This window comes from Typopeltis vanoorti, chromosome 6 (genome assembly GCF_054136105.1).
Source record: "Typopeltis vanoorti isolate ZY-2024b chromosome 6, IOZ_Tvanoo_1.0, whole genome shotgun sequence".
Classification (NCBI taxonomy): domain Eukaryota; kingdom Metazoa; phylum Arthropoda; class Arachnida; order Uropygi; family Thelyphonidae; genus Typopeltis; species Typopeltis vanoorti.
The window spans coordinates 75,383,338-75,410,547 of record NC_143554.1 but is presented as its reverse complement, the minus strand read 5'-3'; the positions used below and the strand labels follow the sequence as shown (position 1 = coordinate 75,410,547).

Below are 27,210 nucleotides of genomic sequence, written 5' to 3'. Positions count from 1 at the left end.
TCAAAGAGAGGTATAAAAGTTTTATAGTGATTACACTGCATAATTGTGAAGCAAATAGTGAGAAAGTCAGATTCTAAATGACTGGAGCAGCTGTCATAGAATATATACCCTATAAAAAATAAAATAAAATTCAATGTGAGAATTACACAGGAATTTGACTGCTGAGTGCTCCAGGTAAGACTGATGCAAGAATACTTGAGAAAATAGCAAGAAAAATTATGGAAAAGAGAACTGGAGAAGAACAAGCTACTTTCAGGCTAAACAGTGATTGTCAGAATGAAATTTTCACTTGAAGAAATTGTAGACTCAACTACACAAATATTACTGAAGAAAAAATGAAACAAATCGAAAACAAGAACCAAACCTTGGAGTCTCAGTGGCAAACACTGAAGAAGACTTCAGCTAGGGAAATATGTGGTAAAGTTGTCTGCAAGGATAGAAAAATAAGAACACCATGGTGGACACAAAAAGTTAAAGCAGTCCTGGAAAAAAGAAAGAATATCAAAGGTTCCTAGCAAATAAGTCAGCACATGCCCAAAAAGAATACAGAGAAAAATGTAAGCAAGCTAAGCTGTGTATATAAGTCGCTGAACAAAAGTCATGGGAAGACTTTGGCAAGAATATAGAAAATAAACATCTGAAAGGTGACAAAATGCTGTGGAGGCTATTGAAGAAGCTTAGAAATGGAGGAAAGAGTACTGTAAAAGAAATCAAAGATGATATGAAAACTGAAGATAAGGATATCCTTGATGTCTGGAAACCAAGCAGTAACAGAACTATACTAGAAAATTTTCAAGAGGAATGCAAACAGGAGTATATATCAATACATGAGGTAGGAAAAAACCATCAAAAACTTGAAATGTGGAAAGGCAACTGGAGTAGATGATATTTGGCCAGAAATGCTTAAGTATGGAGGTATAAAAGTTTTGCAGTGATACACTCCATAATTCAGAGAGCCTTTTCAGAAGGTCGAATTCCCAGTGATTATAGAGCTCTCATAGTACCCAACTTTAAAAAATGAATAAAATTGAATGTGAGAATTACAGAGGAATTTCTCTACTAAGTATTCCAGGTAAGATTTATGCAAGCATACTTGAAAAAAGGTTCAGAAAGATATTGGAAGAGAAACTTGGAAAAGAACAAGCTGGGTTCAGGCCAAATACAAGCTGTCAAGATCAGAGTTTCACTTTAAGACAAACAGTTGATAATTCGTGGGAATGTAACAAGGATCTTTACTTGAGTTTTCAAGTAAAGATCCTTGAAAAAGGATCAGGAAAAAGATCAGGAAAAGATTTAGATCAGGAAAAAGGCATACAATAAGGTGTCCAAAGAAAAGCTTTTCAAAACACTACAATTATATGGGGGTGAATGGAACATTATACAGAGCAATACATAGTCTATATTAAGTTATAAGTTAGCAGTTAGAATTAAAAGAAGTACAGGATGATGGTTTCATGTAAAATCAGGAGTAAAACAAGGATGCACATAATCTCCACTTCTATTCATCATCTATCTGGATCATATTATAAAAGAAAGTGACATCAGGCACTGATATTAGAATTGGGAATATCAAACTTAGCTCTTTCCTTTCTGCAGATGATACTGTTCCCCTAAACACATCTAGTGCAAGTCTTCACGATTCACTAAATTGAATAACAGCTGTAACAAATTTGGCATGAAAATCACCAATAAAAAGACCAAAACTATGAAAATAGGCAAGAACATAGAAAGCTTCAACTGCATTCTGAATGGAGACCCTACAGAACAAGTAAAATATTTCAGCTATTTAGGTACAGTTTTTAGTGAAGATGGCAGTTTCCAGATGGCAATCTGGAAACAGACAACAGAATAAGAAAAGCTGAGGAGTAGCCAGCTAGATAAATGTATATGGAATAAGAGAGAAATTAGCCTAAACACTAACCTAGCAGTATACAAGACAATGTTCAAACCAATTTTAAGTTATGGATCTGAGGGTTGGGTTAGAAATAAAGCACTTGATCATAGACTAGAGACCACAGATATGAGAGTTCTGAGAAAAATTAGGAGAGAGATAACTGATGGCATCAATGTCAGAATCATATTAAAAATGAAGATATTAGAAATGAACTTGACATTATTAGCATTGAAGAATGTGTTAGCAGAGTTAATCTAAGGTGGTATAGCCACTTAAATAGAATGGATAGAGCAAATGTCAAGTTCCTTCTTAATATCATCATTTTTAATGTGATTCTGCAATTAATGCCATATGTTCACTCTCCTAATCTTTCTCAGAGCTATTAAATCTATTGATCGAGTCTTTGATCAAGTCTTATTTCTAGATCCATAAGTTAAAATTAGGGATGTGCCAAAGCACCGAATATTTGGCTGAAGCATATTGAATTAAATTTTATAAACAAATAATTTGAAAAAAATAAATAAATAAAAATACCATCATCCTGAAATGGATAAAATTTTTAATGGATGTATATTTTTTGTTCAAAACATTTGTTTATAAAATTTAATTTCTAATGTTTAAAAATTAGTTAATTATGCTTTGGCTGAATATTCAATACTTTGGCCAAATTGCAGAATGAAGAACGATTAAAAAACATGTAATAATACCTCGCCTAATCCCGTGACCACATGAAAATAAATAAACATATATAGAGAGAGAAAGAGAGCAGGAGAAACTTAGAAAATTTCGAAAACTGACCAGAGAGCTTATGATAATACAATCTTTGGGATCAGAGTTGCCTTAGCTTGCACTACATAAAAGACACAGGCACTGCTGAGGTATCTGCATATTCTCCTTTTATTAGTTCTTTGGATTAAGGTTTCACTGGCCTGAAAGCTGTTTCGAACTATCGGTTCTTACTGGAGATCAGGAAAAAACTTTAAAATGACAACAATTTTGTGCAGCAATCTTATTCAATTTCAGTTTTCCATTGTTTCAATGAATCTTTGACACATACCTGGTCTTACACTGCTTCCAATCCTTGCATTTAAGTCTCTAGCCAGTATTATTAATTCAGCTGATGATTTATTTTTATTTTATTTTATTTATTTATTTATTTTACAGTTCTCTGTAGTGTTTCATAAAATGCTTCAAATTCTATTTTTGGTTTTCCTTCTTTGGCATCACAGGCACTTATTTATTGTTTGTTTTGTTTGAAATGTTTGCACACACTTCGTGCAATTCTATCAGATGCACCACACTATGTTCACACTGAGCGTTATGTAAATTTATGAGTTCATATCCTATTGATGTGATGCCTCTCAACATATTCTTTCTTTCTTTCTTAGAATAAAGAAAATGGATGACTTAAAACTAGATTTCAAAAAAAATATATATTTTTAATAAAATAAAACTAAATAAAACTTAATACATGGTAAATATAATTAAATTAATAACTATAAAAAACTCTTTGGATCAAAGGCCTTCTAAATAAAACTATACTTTTGAGATCTCGTTATCAATTTCCTGATATGTACCCTCAAGGGGTGTTCAGGTTACAATGACAGCACTACATGATTAAGTTTACATTATTATTAATCTCCTAACAACAATTTTCCTCCAAATCAATCTATTACTTGTGAGCACTCCAATATTTTCATATCTAACATTCTGTGCTTCTAAGGCACTTATGACAACCAATCTAGACCATGGTCTTCCTTTTGGGTCTCTTTCCTGCTATCTTGGCATCAAACATTGGTTTTGCTAACCTTTCTTCACCTATTCTATTTAAGTGGCCATACCACCTTAGATTAGCCTATCACATTCTTGAATGCTAACAATATCAATTTCCTTTCTAATATCTTCAGTTTTAATATGATTCTGACATTGATGCCATCAATTTCCTCCTCCAATTTTTCTCAGAACCCTCATGTATATGGTCTCTAGTTTTTGATCAAGTGCTTTATTTCTAACCCCAATTCTAAGTTAAAATTGGTTTGAACGCTGGCTTGTAGACAACTAATTTAGTTTTTTGACTAATTTCTCACGTATTGCATATAAATTTATTCATCTGAGTTCTTACCATACCAGCTTTATTGATTCTGTTGTCTATTTCCATATTTAATTTACCATCTTCACTAAACATCGTGCCTAAGTAACCGAAATGTTTCACCTGTTCTTTAGTTTCTCCATTCAGAATGCAGTCGAAGTTTTCTATGTTTCTGCCTATTTTCATAATTTTGGTCTTTTTATTGCTAATTTTCATTCCAAATTTGTTACAGCTGTTATTCAATTTAATTAGTGGACTCTGGAGTTGCACTAGATGTGTTTAGGAGTACATCTGCATAAAGCAAAGAACTAAGTTCAACATCACTAATTCTAATATCAGGCCTGGTGTCAGTTTCTTTCATAATGAGATCTATATAGATGATGAATAGGAGTAGAGATTATGTGCATCTCAGTCTTACTCCTAATTTACATGACACCATCATCCTGTATTTCCTTCAGTTCTAACTGTTGACTTACAACTTAAATATAGATTATGTATTGCTCTGTATAATGTTCCATTCACCCCATATAACTGTAGAGCTTTGAAAAACTTTTCACCTTGTCATATACCTTTTCCAGATCTACAAAACTTAAGTACAGATCCTTGTAACATTCCCACGATTTCTCAACTATTAGTTCTTAGAGTGAAAATCACCTCTTGACAACCTCTATTTGGCTTGTTCTTTTCTAAGTTTCTCTTCCACAATCTTTCTCAACCTCTTTCCAAGTATGCATGCATAAATCTGATAGTTATTTTCCATATTCTTACCAAAGTATTCCGATGATTTTTGTTTATTTTTGTCTACTTTTACACACAGTTTTTAGATCTCTTACATTTTTCTCTGTATTCTTTTAGGGCATGTGCCAACTTATTTACTAAGAACTTTTGGTATTCTTTCTTTTTTTTTCAGGACTGCTTCTTTAACTTCTTGTGTCCACCATGGTGTTCTGATTTTCTATCCTTGCAGACAACTTCACCACATACCTCCTTAGCTCAATGTCTTCTTCAGAGTTTGCCACTGAGACTCCAAGGTTTGGTTCTTGTTTTCAACCTCTTTCATTTTTAATTCAATTATGTTTGTATAGTGAAGTCTACAATTTAATTGTAAAAGCTGCTCAACTTTAATTCTTTTTAAAACTTTCTTACATACTGTTCTTTTCAATTTAATATCCTTTTTTATCCTGCTTAGCACTAAGTAATGGTCACTTCTAATTTGAAATTCTCTGTACACTCTTACATCCTGAATGAGCATGATGATATCAACAATGATGATGTAGTCAAAGAGGCTTTTCTTATTTCTTGTGTCTTTTCTCCATGTGAAGTTGCGCACATCTTTATGTTGAAACATGGTGTTAGTAATGACTAATCCATACCCTAAGCAGAAGTCCAATAAATACTTACCATCATTATTATCTTTGCTCTTTTCTCCAAATTTTCCCAAAATGTTTGTATATGCCTGGTGGATTCATTTCCTACTCTGCTGTTCAGATATCCAACAAGGAGTACTTTTTCCATTTTCTTTATGTCAGCTACCTGTTCCAATGACTCAAAAAATTTCTCCACTTTTTCCTTAGAAGAACCTTCTGTGGAACAAGTGTTCCAACTTCGAATCCTTAATATGTTCCATTTCAGATGCCTTTTCAATTGATTCTCTTTCCTAATCAAATCCATTTACAACATACAAATAGGTTGCTTGCTTTACTTGCTGATGCTCCCTTATTTAGCTGGGCAAGTTGATGTGACTTTCATACCCAATATGACTCTTCTGATAGTTCATACTACTGACATACAGTGATCACATTGCATCCCTTTTACCATATCTATAATTCTCACATTCAGTTTCACTTCCCTTTTAAAAGATTGGCATTATGGATGCTATGAGTATTAAAGATGGGCTCTACTCCAATCATATAGATGGAATCTGATCCTCAGACCAGGCCTTCTGAATTATGCAGTATAGCCACTGTAAAACTTTTATACCTCATTTGAGCATTTCTGGTCAAATATCTGCTTCAGCTGCCTCTTTTAATTTGAGGTTTTTGATGGTTTATTCTGCATCAAATATTGATATGCACTCTCCTGAATGCATTCCTCTTGCATGTTTTCTATGACTGTGCTGTCAATGTTTCATTTAGCAATCTTTCAAAGTAATTACTCCAGACATCTAGAATATTTTTATCTTCAGTTTTCATGTACTCTTTATCATCCAATTAATTTTACACTACTCTTTCCTCCATTTCTAAGCTTTTCAATGGCCTCAAGAATATTTTGCCACTTTCCTGATATTTACTTTCAGTTCTTACCAAACTCATCCCATTACTTTGATTTGGCTAGTTTCACGCAATGCTTCCCTTTCTTATATTTTTCTCTGTATTCTCCCAGAGCACACAAGTTGACTTACCTGCCAGGAACTTTCAATATGATTTTTTTTTCTTTTTTGACTGCTTCTTTAACTTCTTGAGTTCGCCATGGAGTTCTGATTCTTTTCTCCAAACATCCTGGGGAACTCAAGAAGATGAAGCGGAATCCAAGTCAAAGAAGAAAGCAGCACTAAACTTGATATTCAATGTTGTATTCAATATTGTAGATGCTCATATCTGCTCTTTTCTTTATGCAGATGATGATATACTCATAAATAAATCCAGTACAAGTCTGCAGGATTCCTTAACTGAATTGAATAACTGCTGTCCTTTCCTTTAGGGTTACACGGAGATCAACATCATTTCAGACAAATTATGGAGACGACAACTGTGTTAAAAATAACTATTTTAATTTCCTGATGTTTCGACCTTCATATTAAGGTCATCATCTGGAGTTTTTTTTTTTTTCCGCTAGAGGTCAAGCCAGTAAAATAACCATTGATCGAATCATTGTCTCTTTAGCATACTATGTGAAATGTAATATAGCTTGTCTCTCTCTGTGTGTGTGTGTGTGTGTGTGTGTGTGTGTGTGTGTGTGTGTGTGTGTGTGTGTGTGTGTGTATACACACACACACACGCACACACACACATCTAGGATCACTAGGATGGCATATATATATATATATATATGTATACTCCAGATGATGACCTTAACATGAAGATTGAAACGTCAGGAAATTAAAATAATTATTTCTAACATGGTTGTAGTCTCCATAATTTGTCTGAAATGAATAACTGCTGTAATAAATTTGGTGTTTTGACTAATTTTTTATTTCATATAAATGTATTCAGTTAGTTCCCTACCGTACCAACTTTACTTATTCCATTGTCTATTGCCATATTTAATTCACCATCTTCACTGAAAATTTTGCCTAAATATGCAATAAAAAATAAGCAGATATACTGAAAACATGAGCTGTGACTTAAATGGGAAACTTATAGAATAAGTTAAACATTTCAGCTATTTAGGCAAAATTTTCAGTGAAGATGGCAAATTAAATATGGCAATAGACAATGGAATAAATAAAGTTGGTATGGTAGGGAACTAACTGAATAAATTTATATGAAATAAAAAATTAGTCAAAACACTAAATTAGCTTTATAGATAAGAGAAGGTAAGTTATCAGATGTCATGAAATGCAGAATCATATTAAAAGTGAAGCTATTAGGAAAATACCTGAGAGCGTTAGCATTCAGGAATGTGTAAGCAGAGCTAATCTGAGGCAACGTGTTTCCTAACATCTCATCTCCCATTCTCTTAAACAGAATGGGAGATGAGATGTTAGGAAAACAGGAGTTTTGTGCTAGGATGGCAAGAAAATGACCCACATCCAGGTGCCCTGATGCAGTTAGAAATCCCTTGAAGACTAAAATGTAAGATCTGACAATACTGAAGTTTTATCAGAATAACAGACTAATCTGGAGGAAAACTGTCGGCAAGTTAATAATAACACAAATTGTTAATGTAATACTATCACAGGATCTGTACATCACCATGAGGGCTGGCTTATCAGGAATGTGATGTGATGATGATGCTAATTTATATGAATATTTAGAATAAATTCTTTTTCAGTATTATCTTCAGATTCCATGAAGTCAAAGAATTGTGGGAGGTCCCTTTGTCACATACACAGTCCATCATGAAGTGACTTATACATTCTCTGCAGATACTACACTCTCAGGCAATGTGTCCTAATCATTCAGTATTCTCGATGCAAAAAAAAAACCTGTTTCTCATACCTTTACTCACAGTCTCCTTATTCTCTTTACTCACTCTCTTCCAGGAACAAGATAACCTTGTTCTCTCCATTGCCTGCCATTCTACGAAAAATAAAATAAAATCTCTTCAATGTTAATCTGATAAGAACCCCCTTACCAACTTATACATCTCTATCATATCCAACCCCTCCTCCCCTATCTAATAGACTCTGATAATTGCATCTTCTCAATCTTTCTTCATGCTCATTGTTCTAGAGACAGGAAAGCATCTTAGTCAATTGCATCTGGGCAACTCCCAATATCTCTTCATCATTTTGAAAACTAAGTGAGCAAATTTGTGCACACAATACATAGTAGTCAATGTGTGGCCTAATCAAGGCCTCATACAATGGAACTCCTTACTTCTACAAGTTGATGCCTTCCACATCATTATCATTGACAGAATTCATTGTGTTGTCCTCACAATTTTAGCAATGTGTTCTCTAAATTTTAGATTCCCATCCATCATCATCCCCAGATTTGTTATTTCCTCCAACATATCACTACAAATGTATAATCTATATCTCATCTTTGCTTTCAAACTTTTAATCTTATACTTTGCAACAATGAACTGGCAACTCAACCTCCATGCCCAATCATTCAGTCTATTCAAGTCCTCTTGTAAAGCCACAACATCTGCTCTACACCTCATAATTCTTCCTAAATTATCACCTGCAAACAACTGAATATCCCCATTCAATTCTCCTCCAATATCATTAACATACAGGATTAACAGCAGTAGCCTTAAAAGACCCTTGAAGCACACCACTAATGACTTTCCTCTTCCAGGATACTGCTCCACCATACACAACTTGCTGATAACTACCATTTAGCCAACCACCAATCTAATATCCAATCCATTCTAGTTAACTATTAACTTATCATGTGGCCATCTATCAAAAGCCTTTGCAAAATCTAAGTGTACCAATGAGTGTCTGTCTCCCATGTCCAATACACCTTGTCCCCCTTATTGTAAGGAGTAAGCAGGTTACAAAATCTTGACTTTCCTTTAGTAAATCCATGCTGTCCATCAAAGAGCATGCCACTGTTGTCAACCTAATTTGATCTCACTAACCTCTCCACTTTAATCACACCTGACACAAAAATCATTATAAATGAAATGCTCTTTTATTTATTTTTAATGTTTTTTTTTTTAATTTATTACTGTTTAAATACTTTACACAAAATCTGAAGGATCTAGAGGCAAAATTTGATTTTTAAAAAAAATCAGTAGATGTAACTAAGTGCATATTGACTGAAAAAAGCAACTCCATGATGGACACAAGAAGTTCAAAAAAGAAGAAATCATACAAAAAATTCCTAGCAAGTAAACCAGCATGTGGCATTAGAGCAAAATGTAAGATCATTTAGTTATATGTGACAGTAACTAAATAAAAATCACAGAGAGTCTGAGAATTTCAGTTACTCAGAAAGGATGTAGAAAGCAACTATCAAAGAGGAAGTTGGCAAAATATTCCAAGATTACTGAAAAACAACTTAAATAATACTGGATAGAAAGTTAGTAATTATGTAACTTTTTCAAGTAGTACTATCATAATGTCCTATACATTCCCTGAGGATGCATGTCAGGAATTCGATGTTAATGATAATAACCCGGGCCTGCCTAGGTAGCTGAGTTGTTAAAAACCACTAATGGTTTACCACAAAGAGTGAACGAAAAATTCATTGGAAATCTGAATTGTAGAAAGAAGCATGAAGCACTTTTAGTGGTTATTTAAGAATGTCTAATTTTGAAGGGGAGGAAAAAAAAAAAAAAACTTTCCAGTTATTTAGGCTCCTAGTGTGTGTGCGCATGGGAAGAATTTTTTGGAAGATATAAAACAATTTTTAGAGTTTTTTTTTTTAAGTGATTATAAATATATCATCCCTCGACTTACGTCTGGGTTCTGTTACATCCGGCAGGACATAAGTCAATACATTAAATCAACAGAGTTATAGGGGTTAGGGACTTAACCGTAATAAGTATACCGTCATTTTCATTTTAAAACCTTATTATAAAACTGTATTGTGTGTTGCTGCCACTATAAAACAGGAGAATAATCACCCAAATCTTCCTCCACAATCACATCTTCTACCTTCCCTGTGTGAATAATCAGGCTGTGGCTCTTCTGGTGTAACCTTTGTTTTTTTTTTTTGATGAAAATGTCCAATGTGCTTTGCTTATTCCTCTTCTTCTTTTCATCACAAATTTTTTCACAGCAAGCAAACGCATCATGTACTTTCGTTTTTTAAGTAGTGTTCAACATTGGGGTCCATGTCTTCAGCCAAGAACTGCAAAGAACATTGGAGCATTACCTAGAATTAATAAAATTTTAAATTCTACATTTTCTTTCACACAATAGCTTTTTATTTCACTCGCATAACAGTTGATTAAGGCATTCTTAATCAATTTTTGAGCCATCCACAACTTCTTATTGCTCCAATAATGAACTGGGACCATGCTTCCTAATGTTTTTGAAGATTCGTGGATTCTCACTGTGCCATATCACAAATGGTTTCAGTTTATTTGTGTGTAGAGGCTTAAGTGCTGTGAGGACATCATGTTGGAGGCTTAATAGATTTTTTACAACACTCAAAAAGAATTAAAATAGAATTTAATACTTCCTATATTTCATCCTAGTCACTAGGACATCTACGGGGATTACAAAAACAATTAATGTAACATGCACACGCAATTCTTACAATACTAAGCCAACCACGTGGGTGACACTAAAGTCCTATCTAGGTGGAGCGCCCTCTAAGGGCGGTAGTAGGTGGCCTGGAATGTAAGGTGGGACCTCTGGTGATGAGTGTTTCCCAAATCTTCGGAAGCTTAATGCAACCGTATTTATTAAGATTTGGTTGGTTTCTGAGAGCTGCTGCTGCTTCTAAGAAAAGTCTCTCTTTCTTGAATTTGCTGTGGTGGAGCATGGTGGTTTTCTTCCATGACACTCTGTGGGTGGTGTCCAAAACATGGTCAGCCAAGCCTGAATATAGTTGTGTTTACAGATGTAAGATTGCCACAGTCGTTCTTAATACCAGCGAATACAATCGTAAAATGAACATTATCCTCCGCGATCGTGCTACCTACATCCCGCTAGAACACGACCCCACAAAAACACAAGTTAAAAAATTAAAAATCTTACTTAAAAAAGTAACCTCCGGGCCCCCTGACGTCACGAAAAAACTTAAACCTTTCCGCTCCCGTCCTCCCCGAATATACGGTTTACCAAAAATCCACAAACCCAATTCCCCACTCAGGCCTATAGTAGATGCCACCAATGCACCTTGCTACAGACTGTCTAAACAGCTGGCCAACTCTCTGACCCCCCCCCTCACCGGAAGGTCCATTTCCTATATAAAAAACTCGACCCACTTTAAAGCCCTCACAGAAAATTTAAACTTGAATAATGCAGACATATTGGTAAGCTTTGATATCTCCTCTTTGTTTACCAATATTCCCTTAACTGACACCTTATCTCTCTTAGAAAATGTTTTTCCCTCTGACATCTTAGATCTCTTTTCCTTTGCCATTAACTCTGGGTATTATTATTATTATTATTACCACGGGCTACTCCAGGAGTCCTTAGACTCATCGAGGGAGGCCCTAAACATCATGTTCACACAGCTGTTCAACATTCTCACAGTATCTATCATACCTTGCCTTGAACTCGCTCACTGTCTTAGCACCCACAACAGACTCTGGCAGCTTATTCCACTCATTTACCACTCTAAAAGTAAAGAACCAGGCTCTAACACCCCTGCTAACCACGCTCTTGCCCAGCTTCCATGGGTGTCCCCTAGTTCTCCCACCACCAGTCTTGATCTCAAAAATATCATCTGAATTAATCCTATAGAATCCTTTTAGCAATTTGAATGTCTCAATCATATCTCCCCTTTTCCGCCTATCAACTAGTTTCTGCAACCCACAAATCTTCAACCTGTTCTCATATGGTTCATTCCATAGACCTGCTATCATCTTAGTCACTCGCCTCTGGATCCTCTCAACCTCCTCCCCATCAAGAAGGAACCGAGGTGACCAAATCTGGGCACAGTAGTCGAGATGAGGTCTTATCAGGGCTCAGTACAGAGGTACAATAACTTGTTTTTCTCTGCTCGTCAAGGTATTTTTCAACAACCAAGTGAGTTGATGAGCTGATTTAGCTACTTTCGCAATGTGCCCCCTAAATTTCATCTCCCTATCCACCAACACTCCCAAGTCTCTGGCCTCATCAATCTCTTGGAGTACAGTTCCACCAATGTGGTATACTGCTGCTAATCTTTTCACTCCGAAATGCATAACCTTACATTTTGTCACATTAAATTGACATCCATTCTCCTTAGTCCAGAACTCCAATCTATCTAAGTCATCTTGCAAGACTATGACATCTTCTGCATTCACTATCGCCCTACCCAACTTTGCATCATCAGCGAACAAATGAACTGTCCCACTTAGACCCTTCCCTATATCGTTAATGAACAGATTAAACAGCAGTGGTCCAAGAACAGAACCCTGTGGCACACCACTAGTCACAGGCCGTTTTTTGGACTCTACTCCTGAATAAACTACTCTTTGATATCTCTCCATCAACCACCCAGCTATCCATCTCACCAACCCTATATCCATTCCCATATGTTGTAGTTTACGGATTAGAATTCCATGTGGTATCCTGTCAAACGCCTTTGCCAGGTCCAGCAGTATCACTGTAAACCCATTTCCCTTTTTCTCTTGGAAGTACAAAATCTACAAGCAGATAGAGGGAACCGCCATGGGTTCCTCCCCTCTCAACCCCCCCCCCCTTGCCAATTTCTATATAGAAGATTTCGAAAAACGAGCCATAGACTCAGCCCCACTCAAACCTTCTATCTGGCCAAGATATGTAGATGATGTGTTCTCTATTTGGCCTCATGGCCCAGACACGTTAGACTCCTTCCTCAGTCATATCAATAGCCTACATCCAAGAATCCAGTTTACTGTGGAAAAAGAAAAGAACAATTGTTTACCCTTCCTAGACACCTTAGTCACACGCCTGCCTAATGATACACTTGCCTTCACTGTATACAGAAAACTCACACGCACAGGCAGATACATTCACAAACTCTCCCACCACCACCCCTCACAAGTATGGCATCATCAAAACTCTTACCAAGAGAGCCCACAATCTTTGTTCCAGTGAAACTGCCCTTACTACTGAGCTTAACCACATACACAACACTTTCCTCTCCAATGGCTACAGCAAACACAGTATCAAAAAAATAATCAGTTCCTCCCCCCATTCCCTGTCCTTCTCGTCAACAAGATTTTAAAATGCCATCACCATACCCTACATACGTGGCACATCGGAAAAATAGCCAGGATACTAAAAGTACAACCTACACACAGCATATAAGCCCTACCGCAAACTTGCTACCCTTATCCGTTCTATGAAAGATCAGCTCCCTCCTCTCTCACTGCCTGGAGTTTACAAAGTGCCCTGTTCCTGTAAGCTGGCATACTTTGGACAGACAGGCAGATCAGCATCCATCTGCCTGGAGGAACACAAGTCTTACATCTGTAAACACAACTATGGCCATTCAGGCTTGGCTGACCATGTTTTGGACACCACCCACAGAGTATCATGGAAGAAAACCACCATGCTCCACCACAGCAAATTCAAGAAAGAGAGACTTTTCTTAGAAGCAGCAGCAGCTCTCAGAAACCAACCAAATCTTAATAAATACGGTTGCATTAAGCTTCCGAAGATTTGGGAAACACTCATCATCAGAGGTCCCACCTTACATTCCAGGCCACCTACTACCGCCCTTAGAGGGCGCTCCACCTAGATAGGACTTTAGTGTCACCCACGTGGTTGGGCTTAGTATTGTAAGAATTGTGTGTGCATGTTACATTAATTGTTTTTGTAATCCCCGTAGAAGTCCTAGTGACTAGGACGAAATATAGGAATTAAATTCTATTTTAATTCTTTTTGAGTGTTATAAAAAATCCATTAAGTCTCCAACATGAGGTTTCAGTTTATATCCAGCCACATTACCTGTAACAGAATCGTAATAAGGGCATTAAGAACTTTGAAACTAGGTATAGATTTTAGCTTTTTGTGGATGAATGTCCAATTGGGCATTTTTTTCAAAAACAAGGATGTCTCATCCATATTAAATATTTGCCGTGGCAAATAATTTTCCTCCATAATAATTTTATTCAATTTTTCCACAAACTCCTTGGTAGCCTTCTCAGCACTTGCAGATTCCCATACATTTTCACATTATATAGCACAAAACGCTGCTTGAATCTCATGAACCAACTGGAAGAAGCATTGAATTCGTAGTCATAATCGGGTTCTGCTTTCTCCTTCAACATGTTAAAGAGACTTAGTGCCTTAGTGGTTATGGTCACAGTTATAAGGGGTATATGTTTTTGGTTCAGGTCCTCTATCCATGATGCAAGTAGCTTTTCCATATCACTGACAGAACATTGTCGTTGCTTTGTCACTATCGTCGATTTAATAGTAACAGATCCTTTCACAGCCTCTACAATTTTATCCTTATTTTTCAAAATGGTCGTCACTGTAGAATGAGATCATCTGAAGTCATATGCGATCACATTGACGGGCTTACCAGCTTCATGCTGCTTTATAACTTGCAACTTTGTTTCAAGATCAATTGCTAGCCTCTTTTTCTGTGATTCTTCACTGGGTTTTTTGATTGTGTGTGTGTGTGTGGGCCATGTTGCATAAAACATCGTGAAATATTTAACGATAAATATACAAATAACCCATTTCTCAAATGCAAAAATCAACAGAGGAACTGTTGAAGACACGTGCCAACCGGCAAGAGAGATTGCCGCTGAAAGCGCTGTTGCCACTGAGCATGCTTTACCTTACGCTCGCTTGCATCTTGTTTGAAAGTAGAGCCGAAAATGTTATTTACTCCCTTATGGGATCACAGACATATCTTCGAGAGGATTTAACTTGAACGGACTTAAGTCGAGGGATGACTGTATAATTTTGTTTTATAACTCATCAAAAAAATATTAGTTAAAGTAAAATAATAATTAAGTGTGATTTCTCATATAGCTGATACCTACGTATTTGTCTTGCACTTCTTAACCTCATAAACAAGAACAGATATACAGAATAATTGTCAAAAAAAATAATTTGTGCAATTTTAGAGTTAAAACAGTGGCAACACTAAAATGAAAAAGAAGCATTTGTAGACCAGAGAACAGGACGAATATTTTACAGAATGTAACTGCTGTTACTACTACCACTATTACTGCTATTAATTTATTGCTCTATGAAAATGCTCTTGCCATGTAGAACCTTTGTTCTATTTTTATTAACATTCTTGTATAATATGATATAATAAACTATGACTTAGAAGTTCTATGCAACCTATTAATAAGAGAATTTTTTTTGTTCTTCTTGAAAATTAGAAAAGAGGAAAAAAGTTTGTAAATGTAATGTAGCATAAACAATAAGAGCAATTTTCATATAAGCTTATGACCTTGTTAATCATAAAAACTAATTTTAAAAATTAGAACTTTGTTTTTTTGAACATGGAAAGGGAGAAGAAAAGAATATCCATGTTTATTAGTTATATCATGGATATTCTTTTTTCTCCTTAAACACTGTTAATAAACATAGCACAAATAATACATCACATCAACGTGAGGCAGATGCTTGCATCCATAACAAGTCTGAATAAGATATCAACTCATTAAAGAAAATAAAAAGGTACACACAACTGAAATCATTTCACAAATACCAAAAAAATAGTCCATTTGATGAGATGCTTTTGGTGTAGCTCTCAAAACAAAAATAAATAAATAAATAAAAACAAACATACCAATCTCTGACAATTCAGTTTTATGTATACACATCTGCTGCTCTCGTTGCACTTCCAAAAGTCTTCTTTGGACTTCATGCCAAGTCATGTTATCTAGTTCCTCCTACAAAATGTTGAAAAAAAAAAAATGCATACAAATATGCATGATTTAGTTATTATTTTTGTTTTCTCATGAGACCTTGTTAATCATAAAAGCAAATTTGATCATATCAAAAACATTTTGATTTTATTATACCATTCATGACCAACCATATCCAATAAACAGGATATGGGAATCTGAATCCTATGGTGTGAACGTTTGTTAAAAGTCTTTAGGTGGCAGAGAATTTTTGTCACCCAGTGTGACGCTACCGCTCTGTTTATTGGTGGTCTGAGGTGGTTTGAAAGGGTTCCATGTTCAGTCTGAAGAATAGAGCTTATGGATTAGCAAACCCATAGCCCACCCACAGTACTAAATATACAATAAGTAAACTGTATAAATAGTACTGTGGGTGCACTAAATATGTAAACTGTATACCAACTATGAAGTACACAATTTATAACCTGTTATGGGTGAGATCAATCGTCATTACCATTTCCTGATATGTACCAATATCCTGCACACTCTGCCTCTCCATGGGGGGGGGGGGGGGGGGTGCAGGATATTATGTTAGTGCAACATAGATAATTATTAAGTTCCTATCAACAATTCTTGTACAAATTAATATGTTATCTGTCAGGACTCCAATTTCATCAAATCTTATATTTCTGTCTTTTAGGGCACATCTCACAGTACCAATCTACCTAGACCAATGGTTTTTTCCCTGGCCAATCTGGCAAATAAAATACTTGTTTGGGTAACCTTTCATCTCCCATTATATTTAAGTTGCTTGAACAATGCCAAGTTCTTTCCTGATATCCTTCTTTTTAATATGATACTACAACCGATGCCATCTGTTCACTCCCCTAATCTTTCATATCTTATATCTCAGAACTCTCTAGTCTCCAGTCTTTGACCAAGAGTTTAATTTCTAACCCAGCTCTTAGATCCATACATTACATTTGGTTTGAACACTGTCTTACACACAGATAGTTTATGTGTTTTGACTAATTTCTCTCTTATTGCATATAAATTTATTCAGCTGACTTCCTGTCATACCCAGCTTTGCTAATTCTGTTGTCTATTTCCATATTTAATTTGCCATCTTTGATAAAACCTGCAACTAAATAGCTGAAATGTTTTACTTGTTTCAATAATGAAATACCATGAGTTGGCATATTGAAAAGAATTATAACACCAGAGGAAAACATGTAAAATAACTTTATTAGCATAAAATTTTCACCTAAGTATCATAGGCATCATCAGTACAAGATCACAGAATGGCAATTAAACAATAACAGACAATTCTAAAAAGCACACCTAAGTAGATAATGTAAGATAACTATAAAAGGTGAGTAATGTTCTAACTTATTTTTAAAAAAAAATATATATATATATATATATTATATATATATAGCCTATCAAGTTAGGAAAGATTAGCTGATTTAAAAAGTACTATCTCTGACAAAAGGGATAAATGTAGACCATCAGATTTTAAGTTAGACAGTGAAGTAAAGTTTCACATGTTTCTGTATAAAACTGTTCTATGAGAAAATTACTCATATGTAGAACTCATGTTTTGTTCCAATGAACTCTATGAATGAAAACTTACTGAGCATGCTATCAACACTATGTTTAGTGTTGATAGCATGCTCAGTAAGTCCAGACTGTTCAGGCTCATGGTATTTAATGTAAGACTTGTGTTCTTCTAGGGGAATAAATAAAAGCAGATCTTTCTGTTTGTCCAAATAAGATAACCCACAAGAGCAAGGAATCTGGTAGATGCCTCAATAACTGAGAGGTGGAAGTTTGTCCTTAGGAGAAGCAAGAAAGGTAGAGATATTTCTGATTGGGTGAAAGGCAAAAAAAATATTCAGTGGTTTTAAAACTTTTGCTATGCATTCACTAATGCCTTGCACACAAGGGATAGGAATGCAAGTTATTTCTTCAGTATTTGAAGAGATAGAGATACAAAACTGTTAAAACCTCTTTTGATGAAAGAAACTTTAAAATCACTAGATAAAAAGATGGAATTGGAATTAATATGTAATTTTTTCTGTAACAGTTCATCTGAAGAACATAAAAAATGAGCAAGATGTACTAATGTTTTAATAGTTCCAGCCTTTTGACTAGGATGGTGATGAGATTCAGGATATAACAGCCCTGTATAAGTGTTGTTCTAAAAAACTGAAAAATGTAGGCTAACATCTGAATGATGCAAATATTAAAAGATCTTAAAAGGCTTATTGCTTATTTACTTCTTATTCTAAGGTGGACTGGACATGGGATGAAGCACACTTAATTCAGAAAAAAACTGCTGTAACTCAGAGGAAGAGCCATTTAAAATTGCAAAAATATCATCCACATATCTGAACCTGTAAGTAGGTCTAGGTGAAATGATAGCAAAAATAAGTTGCTCAAGGTGTTCCATGAAGACATTGGCGATAGACAGATAAGAAAAATAGGATTGTCCATGGCTGTTCCTTCGATCTGTTGATATAATTTATTTTTAAAGGTGAAATAACTAAAATGTATTACAAAATCAAATAGTTGAACAATATCTGAAAAATCTACACCTTTCTTGCTTCTCCTGAGGACAAGAGAGCTTCACCTCAAAATGTTTTACTTGTTCTATGGTTTTTAAAACCACTGAATATTATAAAAATCAAGTGGATATTAAATCCAGCATTATTTCAAAGCCAAATACAGAATACGTATGAAATTGGACCAGAGAGCTTATGGGAATACACTCGCCAGTGTTTACGAGTTGCCCCAGCTGGACCTTATAGGAGACATGCCTGCTATGCCAGTGTCCATATATTCACCTCCTATTGGTCCATTTTGATAAGGTTTCACTGGGTGACAGCTGCTTCAAACTGGTTGGTTTTCATCAGAGACCACTGAATATTTTTGTTGCCTTTTCCCCCATCAGAAAATGTTTTAGTTGTCCTATAGGTTTTAAAACCATTGAATATTTTTGTTGCCTTTCATCCCATCAGAAAAATTTCCACCTTTCTTGCTTCGCCAAAGACAAGCTTCAACATCTAAATGTTTTACTTGTTCTATAAGTTCTCCATTCAGGATACAGTTGATGTTTCCAATGCTGCTGTCTATTTTCATTGTCAATGTCTTTTTAGTGTGTTTTTCAAATCAAATTTATTACAACAGTTATTCAATTTAGTCAGGGAATCTCTGCAGACCTGACTAGCATGTCTGTGGGATTCATCATTTATATGGTTCATTATGAAGGAAAGTGGTATTAAACCTGATATCAAAAGTGAATATGTTAATAATAGTGGAGATAATTTGCCTCTGATCCTTCGCATGATTTAACATCTTCCTGTACTGCCTTCAATTCTAGCTGCCAACTTACAATTCAAATATAAACTTTATACTGCCCAATATAATGTCCCATTTACACCATACAACTGCAGAGTTTTGAACAGCTTTTCTCTTGGCACCTTGTCATATACCTTTTCCAGTTCTATGAAACTTAAATACACATCCTTGTCATATTCCCAAAATTTTTAAACTATTTGTCTTAAATTTGAAAATCTGATCCTGATGAACATGTTTAGCCTGAGTTCTGCATAAATCTTATCAGAACATCCAATAGAGAAATACCTCTACAATTCTCGTATTCAGTTTTATTTCCCTTTTTATAAGTGGTACTATAAGAGCTCTCCTTCAATCATCTGGAATTCATTCCTCTGACCAAGCCTTCTGAATTATGTAGTACAGCCAATGTAATAATGAGCATTGCTGGTCGAATATCATCTACTCCAGCTGTCTTTCCACATTTCAGGTTTTGTTGGCTTTTTCTACTTCAAGTATGGATATGTATTCCTGACCACATTCCTGTTGAGTGTTTTCTACCACCTTGCTGTGGTAATCACTAAGACATCTAGAATATCTTTATCTTCAGTTTTGGGCAAGATTCACATTACAAAAAACAGTCGCTCAAATAAAATTTAACAAAATAAAAATCTTTAATCATTACACCTAGAAAAGAGTTATCTGAATGTAGACATACATTACACACAAGGTATGGATATGATATATATCAGATTCTTAAAAAACTCTCTCAGTAGAACACATGTTAAGTGTTATTAAATTTTAATGTACATAATGTACTTTAATGCCGGCCTGGTTGGCCGAGTGGTTAGCGTATCCACTCTCCAGCCAAAAGACTGCGAATCCCGCCATGGGCATGGATGTTTGTGAAAGTACTAGTGGTGGTAGTCGGTGGTAGATGGCGTTGGTGTTAGTTGATGAAAGTTGGTGGAGTAGTGAGACGAAGAGTTGTAGAGTAGATGCCATCCCTCGATGAGTCTTTGGACTCCCTGGAGGTGTGATGTAATAATAATAATAATAATAATAATAACAGTATACAATATATATATATATATATATATATATATATATATAAAAGGAAATTAAATGCCTCTATACCGAAAATGACAAGTTTAATATTAAGATACAACTAGTTTCGTTGAATACATCAACTTCTTCAGGTATCACTGGCAAAGAATTAAATAAAAAATAACAGAGACATGATAAAATACATTAACAGATCTAGAAATAAAACACACAAGTACATTTACATTTAAAAGAGAGGAATGCTTGCTTGAGTTCCAACTGACGTTGACTACGTGCGAGAGCTGGCGTGAGTGCGCCAGTATTGGTAGTGGTAACGTGTGCATCAGAGATATTATAGCTAAGGCTATTGTTAATATGAGATGAATCAAGCGATATTTTTCTAGATTCAATTATTTTTCTTTCAAGTTCATCATAGCACACATGGATATTAGAAGTTAGTGGCCAGTCTATAAGGTGTTGACGGCCCTCTTCCAAGTTGATAGAGAAGAGAATGTGGCAAGAGAGATCGCTGGCTCTGGTTCTGTTGTAGGAAATGTCTCTTTTGTGTTCTTCCATGCGTAAAAGGATGAATTTAGCTGTCTGGCTATTCTTAATTTTAAAGAGTCCATTACAACAACTAGAGCTCAAAGAATTTTCCACAAAGCTAAATTGGAACTCTTGTCCGAACAGATTTTTGATACCAAACGGAGTCTGGCAGCTTATTTTGCTAGGAAGACCGCTCTTGAAGGCCGTTTATCTACTTCTCTTGGAACAATTTAAAAGATATTAGCACTCTATGAGCTTCTAAAGTCCAGAACACTAATAAAATTAATCTAATCAGAAAATTTAATTCTCTAAAATGTATGCAAGATCGTCGCACTTCCAATCTCAATTCTGCATTCATAAAAAAAGTTGTTATAAATAATTCTTCCCATCCACTCTCTCTACGGCAGAAGAAAGTGTACTTGCTAAAGGTCTCAATTTTGTTATCGCCCCTACTTCAATACCTAAAGAACTATTCTTAACTAAGATAGAAAAAGCAGCATCCTCATTACCTATACACGAGGCAAACCTTCTTCGTATGGAAGCTATTTTCACCATAAATCATGCAAGACCACCTTCTGACAACATTTCTCATTCTGAGAGATCGGCTATCAAAAATTTGAGATACAATAATGACATCATTGTTCTCCCTGCAGACAAAGGGAATGCTACTATCATCTTAAATAGATCGGATTATCGTAACAAAATTTTGGAACTACTTAACACTGACACTTACTCCGAACTAAATAGTGATCCTACAAAAGAACTACATAATAGAACCAACAATTTACTGAAAACCACCTCAGAGTTACCAAGAAACATCTGTCTTTCCCTTAGGTCGATTCGTCCTCTAATCCCTAGGTTATATGGACTCCCTAAGATCCATAAATTAAACTCTCCACTACGACCAATCATCGAAGGCATAAACTCCCCTACTTACAACCTTTCAAAATACCTCGCCTCCTTTTTAAAAAACCTTTGTGGTACTTCCTTTTCTCATATAAAAAACTCAGCTGATTTTGTCTCTAAAATAAAAGACATCAAACATTAGATTTAATGGCAAGTTTCGATATTGTTTCCCTCTTTACGAATACCTACTCAAGAAGTTCTTAACCTTCTCCAGATGAAACTATCCAAAAAATTTTTCTCCTTACTCTCTCACTGTGTGAACTCAGGATACTTCAAATATGATAACAAAATTTATAAACAAAACTCAGGTTTAGCTATAGGCAGTCCACTCTCTCCGATTCTTGCTGATATATTTCTTCAGGAGTTTGAAGAAAAAGCTATTAATTCTATTAAAGCTATTAACGATGTATTCCTCATCTGGGAACATGGCGTCGACAACCTCAACCTTTTTCTAGACAACCTCAACAATTTTCATCAGAAAATCAATTTCACCTGTGAACTTGAATCCAACGACTGTCTCCCCTATCTGGACTTAAAACTTACGAGATGCACTGAAAATATCAAAATCTCCATTTTTAGGAAACCCACTCACACAGACAGATACCTTCATTCTTCTTCCCATCACTACCCTCTACAAAAGTTTGGTATCATTTCAACCCCGGCACATCGAGCCAGATCGTTACTTACAGATGAAACAGAAATTGATTACGAACTGAATTTTCTCAAAAGGTCTTTTGTTAACAATGGATTCTCTCTTAAGAAGATTAATAAATTTCTCTCTGTCCACCACTCAACTGCTGCTGAAGATTCTTCTCCACCAAGAGCTTTTATTTCGTTACAATACATCAGCTCTCTCTCCCCAAAACTTGCTAAAATGCTCCAGAAATTGAACATTAGAACTTGCTTCACTACATTTTCTAAACTTCGTTCCACATTTAGTAGACCTAAAATGAAACATCTCCCTACTCAGTATCCAGGAGTCTACAAGATTCTGTGTGATTGTGGCAGACCATACTATGGCCAGACAGCTAAATCCATCCTTTTACGCATGGAAGAACACAAAAGAGACATTTCCTACAACAGAACCAGAGCCAGCGATCTCTCTTCCCACGTTCTCTTCTCTATCAACTCGGAAGAGGGCCACCAACACCTCATAGACTGGCCACTAACTTCTAATATCCATGTGTGCTATGATGAACTTGAAAGAAAAATAACTGAATCTAGAGAAATATCGCTTGATTCATCTCATATTAACAATAGCCTTAGCTATAATATCTCTGATGCACATGTGGCCACTATCCAATATTGGCGCACTCATGCCAGCTCTCGCACGTAGTCAACGTCAGTTGGAACTCAAGCACGCATTCCTCTCTTTTAAATGTACTTGTGTGTTTTATTTCTGGATCTGTTAATGTATTTTATCATGTCTCTGTTATTTTTTATTTAATTCTTTGCCAGTGATACCTGAAGAAGTTGATGTATTCAACGAAACTAGTTGTATCTTAACATTAAACTTGTCATTCTCGGTATAGAGTCATTTAATTTCCTTTTTTATATACAGTTCTACAGAGTAAATAATGAACATTAATATATATATATATATATATATGCACTGAAGTTGATTTACTCGGTTGTTAAACATATTTTTTAAAAGAATTGAATGACATAAACTGAGAGTGAAGGAAAAAGGTTTAATGGTATCCACTGCTACACCTGTTTTGAGATCCTCTTATGCCGAGAAGGTAGCAGCTAAAATATGTCAACAGCATCTCAAACACGTCTATTCCACCATCTGATAATTTCACCATACTTGAACTTTATATCTGCAAGTGCTTCTCTGTTAAGAGCATTAAATGTATTCTCTGTTAAGGGCATCAAGTGGGTTCTCATTGAATGGGTCCCATTCGATGAGAACCCACTTGTCATGGAAACTTATGGCACAGATATCACTTAAAGATAAACCACCAGACACCCCCAAAGAAAAAATGGATACTTCAGTATCCATTTTTTCTTTGGGTAAATTAAAAATTTTCCCTGAAAGTAAATTAAACTTGCCAACTGATCCTCACACGTCAGATGTATTATTTTACCAGAAGAAGAGATGAACACTGGCCATCCATACTTCCCAAAAATAAATGATAAATATAAACCTGATAATGGTAATCCCTCAACCCCCCAAAAACTAGACAAATCTATAAAGCCAAAACAATAAGAAAATTTTTACAATGGAAGTGTCGTCGGTTTCACCAGAATATCAATGATATCAAGATTTTGTTGCAGAAACACAAACCTTTCTGTTTCTGTCTACAAGAAACATACTTAAGACCAATGAGGGTCTTAAAGAATTTCACAGTTGTACACAAGGACAAAACTGGAGGTGTTCCTGCTCATGGAGGAGTAGCTATCCTAGTGGGCAGTCATACTCCTTTCCGCCATGTATCCAGCTTAATACTGCTCTGGAAGCAGTAGTGATTTGCCTATCCTTAGGATTTCTTATTACAATATGTTCAATTTATTTACCACTAAGTGCTGTTAAATGAAATTGATCTTGATAATTTTGTCTTGCAACTGCCTGAACCCATACTTCTTATGGATGACTTTAATGGTCACAATACTCTGTGGGGTAGTGCCAACACAAATAGATGAGGTTTCATCATTGAACAAATCCTTGACAATAATGACCTCTTCCTTTTGAGTAATTGGATTCAATACTTTTTTCCCATATGCCTACCCACTCATATTTTGCAATCTATCTTACAATCTGCTCCCCTTCCATTCTTTCACTGCTCACAAGGGACATAGAAGCGAACATATATGGAAGAGATCACTTTCTTGTTCTTTGCAAAATGTCTTCACAGGAACCATTTTCCCCATACATGGAGCCCATGTTGTGTCCCTTTCTCTATAATTTCTTATTGTACCTATGTATCACATGTCAAGTCTCATTCAGGAAGTCACATGGTATCTCCAAACACGAAGGAATTGTCTCTGGGTTGAGCCAAGACCAGTGAAGCAAGGTCTTTGGAATCATGCTTCCCGCAAACTCTAGGATAATTTATGCATTTTTGGAAATTATGGAGACAACTACCGTGTTTGAATAAAAACTTTAGTTTACTATTACTAAAATTTTACAATTCGACGTTTCGACCTTTATGTTAAGGTCATCTTCTGGAGCGTACAAATATACACAGGAAACAAGCTATACCACAATCATACTGGTTCGTTAAAGACACTGACTAACCGCTACCACAATTGTTGGCCTGACCTCTGGTGGAAAAAAAAAAAAAAAAAAAAAATTATACATCAGCGCTAAAGTCCTATTATTTGTGTTGTCTACTATATACATATATTAACATTATATTAACATCATTCCAGCCAGTTGGAGTGGAATGGTTTCTAATAATAGCAGATTGGCTAGAGTCCTGACTTGTGTTGAATCTTTTAAATTAGGTTGGCTGAATGTGTGCCATCCAGATCCTTGGAATTTTCATACCATCTTTGTTGTTGATGTTTGGGTGGTTTATCAGGATTTCGCAGGATTCTTTAAATTTTCTTTCGTACCATGTTTTTGTACGGTGTAAGGAGCAGGTGCTTTTCCAGTTGATTTGGTGTAAGGTGTTGAGTGCGTGGTCTGAGAGGCCTGCTTCACCATAATGGTTATATTTAATGTGTCTAATGTGTTCTTTTTTGCGTATAGGGATTGTCCGTCCTGTTTCACCAATGTATGGTAAGTTACAGGTGCAGCGGATGCAATAGACTCCAGGATGTGCTAATGGGAGGAGAGGGTCCTTAGAGGAGCTGAATATAGTTTTAAGTTTAGTGGGTGGTTTAAAGGTGGCATTAAGGTTATAATGTTGTATGATTCTGTTGATTTTTTCTGATAACCCTTTAATGTATGGGATGGCTATGGTTTTACTGTAGTCTAGATTCGTTTTTGTTGTGGTTTTATAGAGTATTTTATTGACAGTATTTTTGTTATAGCCATTGTTTATGAATGTGTCACTAATGATTTTTAGTTCTTGTTTCAGGGCCTGCTGGTTAGAGCAAATAGTTGTGGCTCTGTTTTTAAGGGTGTTTATGACTCCATATTTTTGTGCTGGGTGGTGATATGAATTCGCATGTATGTATTGGCCCGTGTGTGTAGGTTTTCGGTAGACCGTGAAGGATAGATTGCCTGAAGGAAGACGTGTAACTAGTGTGTCTAGGAACGGGAGCGAATTTTGGTTTTCGATTTCGATGGTAAATTGTATGCGTTCGTGTTGTTTGTTTAGGTGGCTGAGAAATGTGTTTAGCGTTTGTCGACCGTGCGGCCAGATCGCGAACACGTCGTCAACGTATCTGAGCCAGATTGTCGGTCGAAGCGTGGCGGAATCAAGAGCCCTTTGCTCAAAGGTTTCCATGTAGAAGTTCGCGATTGGGGGGGATAATGGTGAGCCCATGGCCGTACCTTCCTTTTGTAGGTAGAATTTGTTTTGCCACACGAAGTAACCGGACTTTAGTACGTGGGCAAAGAGGGCCGTAATGTCGGGCGGAAATTTGTTTTGTAGTAGGAGAATTGTGTCATTGATGGGGACATTAGTGAAAAGGGCAGAAACGTCAAAACTGACTAATAAGTCGTCTTTGTCGAGTGTTATGTTTTTGATTATGTTTATAGTGTTGTGTGTTTTTTATGTAGGAGGGGGAATGACCTACCAACTCCTTGAGTGTTGCAGCTAATTTCTTGGCTAGGTGGTAATTGGGACTGTCTATTCCTTCCACTATTGGTCGAAGGGGCACATTGTGTTTGTGTATTTTCGGAACCCCATATATTCTGGGGGGGGCGGGCGTAGTGGGGTTTGAGTTTTTTAACTGTGTCTGGTGGCCAAGAAGTGACGGACTTTAATAGTTTTTCTGTTTTGTCCTTTATCCTCTTTGTTGGGTTATAATTCACCATTTTATATGTGTTGTTATCGGCTACTAGTTGGTTCATTTGAAGTATGTATGTTGACCTGTCAAGGACAACAGTGGCACTGCCTTTATCAGCTTTCGTTATTATTATGTTTTGTTTGGCTTTTAATGATTTGATTGCTGCTAATTCTGTTTTAGTCAGGTTATTCTGTATGGTTTTCTTGGTATTTAGGACATTACTGGTTTCTAGTCGTATTTTGTCTGCTATGTTGTTAGGTAGGGATCTGATGCCTCTTTCAATGTGGTAGATAAAATCTAATTTGTTTACCTTTTTTGGCGCTATTGCGTAGTTCAGTCCTTTATTCAGCAGCGTGAGTTCGCTGTTGTTCAGGGTGTGGCTTGATAAGTTGATCACATGGTTCTTGCTTGT

General features: G+C 35.8%; 1 protein-coding gene across 1 annotated transcript in view; it reads right to left on the bottom strand.

Moving 5' to 3' along the window:
• Atg9 (autophagy-related protein 9) overlaps window positions 1–27,210 on the bottom strand; it is a 335,809-nt gene that overhangs the window by 230,278 nt on the left and 78,321 nt on the right. The window contains exon 7 of the mRNA XM_090394931.1: window positions 16,004–16,106. Within this exon, the coding sequence (XP_090251057.1) occupies window positions 16,004–16,106 (103 nt within the window). The remainder of the gene's footprint in view (window positions 1–16,003; window positions 16,107–27,210) is intronic.